An 8,921-nucleotide genomic window follows, 5' to 3' on the forward strand; every position below is an offset into this window, starting at 1 on the left:
TATATATATATATGTATAAATGAAGATAAAAAAGTCCTACTTTGATTTAATCACTGTAAGATTTCAAATACGAGAAGATAAAAAATAATGTGTCCAAATTTCAAAGGAAATAAAATTTCTATAATAAATAATATTTTAATAAAATTTAAAAGAAATATATTAGCTATATATAACGAGTCTCGGATTTACGTTAAGCAGAATTTAGTGAATCCCATAAATTTAGATTTAACAAATTCATATTCAACAAAAAAATCACTCGCAAGTCAAATCCTTTAAAATCGTCTGTAATTCCGGTTTCACGAGAACAAATTCACAGAACAGAAAAATATTCCACTCAACAAAACCCATTTTTAGTTTTTAGTTGAATTTACATTTAAATCCATGTGTAAATCTGACTAAAAATAGAGAAAACAATCACAACAACAACCACAACCACAACTACGACCACCTCTAATTAGCTCCATACTAATTTAAATCCTATAATAACTAAACCCTCTTCTTCCCCTCCACATCTCCCCCTTCCTCCAACCATGACGACTTCCTCCATCTCAACCAGTCTCAAACAACCTCTCGTCTTCTTCTTCTTCTCCCTTCTCATCAAAACTTCCCTCTCCAGCTCTCCTCCACTTTCCCCTCTTCACTCTCTAACCACTAATCCTAACTCTTCGTCCCCCACCGCCGCCGACCGCCTCATCCCATCTTCGACCACCATCGAATATCGACAAATGGAAGCCAATGCTACAAAAGCTCTCAGCGGCCAATCGGCTTCCTACCACACTTGTAGACAGTGCAAATGCTGCGAAATAGATGACCCCAAGCATTGCTATATCTTACAGTGCTGTTATGAAGTAGCCTGCAATTCGCCAAATGATCCGCCCGACATGTGCTCGGTCAAGCCTATTTCTTGCAACTGTAACTCCTGTCACTGATTTCCATCATTAATTTCGGCCATGAATCATGCATGCGGTATCATGTATGAAAAAGTTATGCTTTGGGGGAATAAATAAATGATGTGATTTGTATTTGGGGGCAACATTATTTCTGCTTTTTATTGAAAGAGTGAAAGAAAATATGCAGTGATTCTCTAAGTATTGCTACATTGAAGTGATGGGAGAGATTCAATCTTTTGCCCTATTCTCAGTGAGCGTATATATTTACATTTTTTTTTGCTTATGTATTGAATGAATTATACTAAATATTACGAGCATGTAGCTTGCTCAAAATATGCTCGGGGAGAAAAATAAAATTAAGTCGATATACGTCTCATGACTCAACTAGAAAACCTCGTAGAATCATTTCAAATTAACTCAAAAGCTGACCGAGTTTGGAGTTTTTGTGCAAAATTGCCACCCTTACACTCCTTATAGGTTGACATATAAAAAATTTAAATTTACATAATGTAGTGCAAAACAATGAGGAAAACAAATCATACTAGTCAAACACGGTGTGATTTACATGATTCGGCGCAAATCCACCTATTCATAAGGAGGGATTATTATAGTATCAACCAATGAGAAAAAGCATAAAATTCCATGGAGAAGCATAAAAATGACACAAATAATATAAAAAAATTATATTGAAATAACATGCACATTTGATACACATCAAATTGCAGCAGCATGTCGCCGGAATTGGATCGGCCGAGCTCTGATAACAATTATTATGCAAAACAATACGAAAATAAAATCACACAAAGAAAAAAAAAAATCAAATATGCTATGATTTACATGGTTCAACGCAAATCCCCTACGTTCATGAGGACAGGTCACTCCACAATCAACAAGTGGGGAACAAAATACGGTTAAAATAAGCTTGTAACTCCACACACTAAAATCAAACTTAATCCTTCTATAGCCAAAATACTTGATTTTGAGATCTAAAAGTCTGAACAAAATCTATTTGTTTTGTATTGTAGTGAAATAATGAAAGAACTCTTGGGAGGATCTAATGTCACAACAGTTGCATCACGAATATGGATTGTTCCAACGATCTCTTTTTGTTTTTCTTTTTGCAAATCTTCAAAAGACTCAATAGAAAAAAGAAGAAGAAAAAATAGGAAATCTCATGAGAATCTCTTCATTCCAATTCACCAATGAAAAATGAAAGAGTCAAGAATGAAATAGATAGGGATAGTAAGAAGAATTTCCATTTCGAAGAATTACTATTTAGAAGAGTCAGAATAGCTTCAGTTTCTAAGTTCAAAGTGAAAGAGTCTTAGCCTCTTTATTCTATGAACGAACAATTACCAATGACATTATCTGCCTAATCTATAATGATGCAGATCTTTCGCTTGATTGTTGCAATTAAAATTTTATTTGACAAGAACTTCACACTTAGTTTATAAATGCTCAAACATTGACGTTTGACATCATATTTGATTTTTTTTTTTTTCATTAAACCTCCATTTTTGAATCGCTGTGTCTCTCTTTTATTAGTTGTTTTTCCCATATATTCAGATAAGACAAATTTTTAAGAAGCTCTATATAAATATTTTCCTAACTTTCTGTTCCTGTTTAAATTAATGTACATTAGGACATAAATGGCATGAAAGGGGCATTTAGATATATATGTACCACCCAATTCCTATCTATTTACGTATCTAACACACAAACTTTGTTCTTTACGTTTATACCACCCAAATTTTGATATCACATTAAAAATACCACCATTTCAATTTTTAAAAAATAAATAAAATACACTTTTTCGTGTCTAGATAAGGCGTTATGTATGTAAAAAATAAAATTTAGGTGTTAGATATGTAAATACATAGGAGTTGGGTGATATACTGATAAAAATGTTAAATGTTGTAGCCGTTGGACCTAATATTTATGTAAGAAAAATAATAAAATTTAAATTAATTGATTCATTAATTTCCATATAAACTGCTGGAATCAAGCCTGTGATTAAAATATAGAAGAGTCTAATCAAATAATTAATTAAGAAGCCTTTTGACTGCTTTACCAGGCTGAATTATCTGAAATTAATCCAGAACTATTTTCATCTCACTAACCCACTTAAATTTGGCACCTATCAGTGAATGAGATGGTGATGGTTATGTCACTATAATTTTGTTTATTTTGTTAAGTATCAAAAAATTTGCGGATAACAGTGAGCGAGATGGTTATTTCATTATAATTTCACTTAGATGTAGTATGAACATGATTGTCCTCACGTACTTACAAAATATATAATATTTTCTCGTCACCTCCGCAGGCCTTATATGTACAAGCCGACACTTTCTGCAACTAGGGCTGTCAAAAAAGCTCGTTGTTCGCGAACAGTTCGTGTTCGGTTCGTCAATGAGTTCGTGTTCGATTCGTTCGATAAGTAAACGAGACAAACGTGAACAAATTTTTTTCGTTCGGTTAGTTAAACGAACCAAACACGAACAGTGATGCGTTCGTTCGTGTTCGAATCGTTATTGTTTGAAATATAAAATAATATAAAATAATTATATATAAAAAATTTATTATATTTTAAAACATTAAATTTTATAAATTATAATATATAATAAAATAATAATAATAATATATTAATATACTATAGTAGTAATATACTAATATAGATATTGAATATTTATATAGTATAAGTTATATAATTAATATATAATATTATTTTTATATATTATTCGTATTCGGCTCGTTCGTTAAGAAACGAACACGAGCTTATTTCAAACAAACTAAATTTTAAACGAACCGAACACGAACACAAGCTTTGTTCGTTCGTGTTCGGTTCGTTTACACCCCTATCTGCAACTTCTTTTTCAGCTTCTCCTCTTCAAAAAGAAAAGGAAAGCATGGATTAATTGAAACCATCAATTTTGCTTCTAAATAATCATTTTAAAGGAAGAGCATTAACCACTTACTCGATTTATAGTTTTTATTTTCCTAATTCTTCAACATTAACATTCCTTTACAATTACGCATTAATTACATTCTTTATCTTCATCATTCACTCATAATGTCATTAGAAGAATGACATTACTTTCTATTGCATTTTTGTAAGTAAAAAAATGATTCAGGGTGTATATATTAAATTTATATTGGACATAGTAGATCAATAATCTTATGGCTCATTCTTTTTAGAAATTATATCAGGACATTCATTGCATTTTTTCTTCTTTTTCAAATTGCAGCAACATATTTTACATGCAAACTACACTTTACTAAATATAACTTCTGTTTGGAGGATTTTAAAAACATATTATAGACTTTTTTTTTCTATTTAATCATCTAATTAACTCTTGAATAAAATGTTGTTTTTGGTGTTTAAGTCCCTGCTAATGATAGGAATTTGTTCATATGCATAGGCTGTCACAAATTATCAACTAAATTCTATCATCCAGTAAACAAATTCATTCAAACCCTACTATTTATAAGCTGGAACACCAACACCTGTCCAATATATAAATAGTACATGTTCCGTAATTAGCAAGTGTAATGCATTCTTAGATATATTCTATATACTTGATTCTCTGCTGTCTTCTTTCCATTCTTTCAGTTAAGCTTCGATTCACAGTTAGTACTTCCACAAAACCCAATAAATTATTGAATTATCAAAAATAATATTGTATTACAAGAAGATTTAAACCTTCTTAAATAATCATACCACACCCTCCATCTCAGACTCACTCCCTTTCTATTCCTTCAAACATGGCCACTCTTCCCATCTCAACCATCCACAAACTTCCTCTTCATCTTCTTCTTCTCTTCTTCTCCCTTCCCATCAAAGCTAACCTCTCCAAAATCATGGATACATATCCAACCTCTAACCCTAACGACTACTTTCTTCCAGCTCCGACGACCACCGAATACCCACGAGTGGAATCCAGCGCCATTGCAGCGCTCGGCCACTATGACACCAAAGCTGCTTATCGCACGTGCGCTGATAAGTGCTACTGCTGTTTACGTGACGACCCCAAGACCTGCTCCTACATGAAATGCTGCTTCGGCATAGTCTGCAACTTGCCCGGCAAACCTTTTGGGTATTGCTCCTTCATGCCTTTGTCTTGCTACTGTGACTCTTGTGCGTGAATTAACCCATGCAATTTTCACAGGTTTTAAAGGTATTATTATTTTTAAATTTATATGCCTCAAAGTCATATACGAAGTAAAATCTTTCACATGACGTAAGCCTGGCCATCCAATTTATAAAATGTGAAGTACACCTTTTCATGCATAGGTAAGGTGATATGTATGAATTGAAGTTTATGTGTTAGACATATATGCAAATACATAAGAATTGAGTGGTGTGTATTCAAATCTTCCCTTTTATTATCTTTTGTATCTAATCTATAAGGGTACAATTTTAAGAGATCGATCACTAGTTCTATGTGGTTATTATATATCAAGAAATTATGATTGATTTTCATTCAAGTCAATACTTTCTTTGAATGATTATATCGAAATTCACCACTTGCACTTGAATGTTGATCTCCCTCTTTGTACAAGAAGACCTAATAGAGGCTAGAGGGACAATTTTGTACAATTACAGATATGGTAATTAAGTTGAACCCATTATGACTGGTGTTGTAGTAAGCAAGTCATATTATGCTGGAAAGTTGTTCAAATGAAAACTAGTTGATTAGCAAGTACTTAATATGTATAAATTCTTACATGTTGGTGAATTCAAATATAAATAGGGAGTCATTTCTAGAACTCAAAAATAAATCGGGGGTCATTCTATTGTTTTACATTTTTAAAAGAAGATTAATTTATAATATCGAAGTAATTTTTTAAAAAATTACATTTCTTATATTTATTTTATAACCTTTTTTTTTCAAAAATTTATAACCATCTAAAAATGGACATAAATTGAAAGGAATTAAGAATCCATTGGAGCAATTGCAGTTATTTATAAAATGTATGTGATGCTACTATAAAGGTATGAGAACATAGAACTTTAATTTTGAAGAAGTTATATTTTCTTATAATTATCATGTATTTAATTTTAATAAATAATTTTATTCTTATAAAGTAAAAAGATATATAAAAGCTATAACCAAGAAGAATTAGTTATGACAATCTCTTTGGTTTTAATAAATTAAGACTACAAATAGAAAGTAAGGAATTGAGGCATTTTTTCACCCACATTTTTTATTGATAAGAAAAGATATTATTTAAAAAATTTTAAATTAATTAACGAGAATTTAAATTTATATTTTTTTTTTTGTGAAAAATTAGAAATATGTGAGTCATGATAATTACCATTTAATTTTATTTTTATAGTTTTTTTCATTATAACTGAATAAAATATAACAAATAAAAATGAATTTATGCATATTTTTTATGGTATTTTCTTACCTTTAATTAAACTGATACAGATAAAATATATTCATGAAGCGTTTGATTCAAATATAATTAATGAGCTTTTAAATTCTCATAAAATTATAGTACATTATTCAATGTCATTTACACTATTTAATTCAAATAAAAGTTTTAAAAAATTAACATTATCATCTCCTCACAAAATAAAAGGTTAATTTCTCATTACCAAACAAAAATTAATATATATATATATATATATATATATATATCTTTGTAAGAAAATGTCTTTCTTTATTTCATTAACTTTCATTCCAACCACAAAAATAAAATTGAATTTCAATCCAATTCCAACATCATTTTTGTTTCAATTTTAATTCCATTAATAATTTATTTTATTCCTTCAAAACGGAAAAAAAAAATCTCATAAGTCTCTGTCCTAAGTATTAAAAAATATTACCGGCACACCTCCAACAAATCTCAATTATCCAACACGAATCTTGAGGCATAACCCGGATTTTGAGATAACTTTTTGAGAAAGAAATATTCAAACATCGCTCAAAAGTCAACTAGAACTCCGATTTCAGCAAACTTACAATCAAACTAACCGACTTGATGAGAAGAACTCAATGTTACCAAAATTGGTCAAATTCGAAGCAAATCAAGCCCAAATCAAGCCATTAAACCACTTTGACAGTTTTCTGGACACATTTGAAAGATCTGACGAATGTCGATTTTGATGAGTCTATAGACAAATCGAGCGTCTTGACAAGAAAAATCCAACAAGGTCAAGATCACTCAATTTTGACATCATTAAGACACTCAAATGTTCATCAAATGTCGTTCGATCGAATGAAACACTTTAAATCATCCGATCAGAGAAATTCATATTTCTGCATTAATTGCGCCCATAATTAAACAAATAGAGCCCCACCCCTCTCATTAGTAGGGGAGGAGAGTTTGAGGCTTGAGAAAAAAAATTAAAACTGTGAGAAGAAACTGAAGTCTAGCACAACTCTTGCCGCCGTCAAACACCTCCAACCGTCTTTGACTATCACCGACCACGGCCGATTGACGTCGACCACCATCAACTGACTTCAACCACCACCGACCGCCTTTAACCACTGCCGACCTCTGCTGACCGCCATCGACCTCCACCGACCGTCGTCGATAACCATCAAAAGCCGCCGACCACCATCAACCGACTTCAACCACCGCCAACCGCCTTTAACCAATGTTGACCACCGTCGACATCTGCCGACCGCCGCCGACCTCTGCTGACTGTCTTCGATAACCATCAAAAGTCGACGACCACCACCGACCGCTGTCGATAACCATAAAAAACCGCCGACCACCGCCAACCACTGCCAACTGCCAATTGCTGTCGACCACCACCAATCTCCGCCGACCATCGTCCACTATTGTCGATCATCGCCAACTACTGTCGATCACCACCAACCGGACGTTGCCAATCTGTATCGGATGCTACCTGTCGACGTTGTAACTCGGGAAACCAAATAATCATTTCCTATTTGTAGGACAAGTTGTTGCAATTGTAATCATCTTTTTATATTGAAACTTTTCCGCTGGGTCAAACCCTGTGGTTTTTCCCTTCTAGAATTTTCCAAGTAAAAACTCCTAGTGTCATTATTAGTTGCTTTATTTTTTCTAAGTGTGTGTTGAATCTTTGTATCACATTAAGATGATAATGTGCAACTCCATTGCCGCAAATTTTCTAGCTCGTTTCAATTACGTACGGAGTTCGTATGATGCAGATTTCTTTTACAATATTATTATGCACTTTTATACAACATGTATATAATGATATCAATATTATCTTACATGAAGTTTACAAGCATAACAACTCCCCACATAATGAATTTTTCCTATCTAGATAGAAATCCTATTCATTCACCATACGAAAAGACTCCCAAAACACATCCGCAGCCTAACATCACAGAATTCCAAACCCAAATCAAATTCTACTCAACTTCTTCCTCCTCCTGTCTTCTTCTTCTTCTGTTTATCAGAACATATCAAAGATCCACCCAGACAAAACCATGGCTGCCAAGCCGACGATAAGCACAGCAGAATCATGGACAGTTTGGAAGAAGTCCAGCATGGCTTTTGTAGGTACCGTTGGCTTCTCAATATTTGACAGTCAGAGGAAGCTTGCCTTCAGGGTTGATAACTATTCTAGGGGAAATAAATATTCTCTTGGAGAGCTCCTTCTCACGGATGCGGTTGGAAGGCCGCTTCTTGCTCCCAAGCCTCAGGTACGTTCATCAACATCAACTACTCTTCATCATTACTCAATTTGTATGACTTATTTAAATCTGTTTATTACATAAAAAAGAATTAAATTTTAAAAACGTATCATATACATAAAAAATAAGTTTATACTCATTTATTTATTGATGTTCGATTTTTCATTCTTTTTAGATTATATATATATGTATACACGCGCACCGCGTACTCAGATCAATTGGTCGGGTATCTGTTTATCATTTGTAATTCCCCTCTAGTTAGAGATTCAATTTCCCGTGACTGTAGGGTGTGGTACTCGAATTCTTAGGCACATGAGGGAAGGTCAGGGCTCGTAAAATAGCCTCAGGCCATTCGTTTTTGAATATATATATATATATATATATATATATA

General features: G+C 32.7%; 3 protein-coding genes across 3 annotated transcripts in view; all 3 read left to right on the forward strand.

Annotated features, from left to right (window-relative positions):
• The first annotated feature begins 530 nt into the window (after positions 1-530).
• On the forward strand, positions 531-929 carry LOC110027286. Its single transcript, XM_020728640.1, has one exon. It carries the CDS (start codon positions 531-533, stop codon positions 927-929), a length of 399 nt encoding a protein of 132 aa, XP_020584299.1.
• A 3,723-nt stretch (positions 930-4,652) lies between these two features.
• On the forward strand, positions 4,653-5,033 carry LOC110027287. The gene has a single exon (XM_020728641.1). It carries the CDS (start codon positions 4,653-4,655, stop codon positions 5,031-5,033), a length of 381 nt encoding a protein of 126 aa, XP_020584300.1.
• Positions 5,034-8,198: 3,165 nt separating this feature from the next.
• Positions 8,199-8,921, forward strand: part of LOC110027309 (protein LURP-one-related 5-like) — a 1,792-nt gene continuing 1,069 nt past the window's right edge. Inside the window, exon 1 of the mRNA XM_020728676.1 lies at positions 8,199-8,539. Within this exon, the coding sequence (XP_020584335.1) occupies positions 8,324-8,539 (216 nt within the window). The 5' untranslated portion in view covers positions 8,199-8,323. The remainder of the gene's footprint in view (positions 8,540-8,921) is intronic.

Source organism: Phalaenopsis equestris, unplaced genomic scaffold (assembly GCF_001263595.1).
Source record: "Phalaenopsis equestris unplaced genomic scaffold, ASM126359v1 Scaffold000422, whole genome shotgun sequence".
Taxonomy (NCBI): Eukaryota; Viridiplantae; Streptophyta; class Magnoliopsida; order Asparagales; family Orchidaceae; genus Phalaenopsis; species Phalaenopsis equestris.

Excerpts from the sequence above, each read along its gene's own strand:
- LOC110027286 (XM_020728640.1), top strand. The coding sequence starts at position 531 with ATGACGACTTCCTCCATCTCAACCAGTCTCAAACAACCTCTCGTCTTC.
- LOC110027287 (XM_020728641.1), top strand. The coding sequence starts at position 4,653 with ATGGCCACTCTTCCCATCTCAACCATCCACAAACTTCCTCTTCATCTT.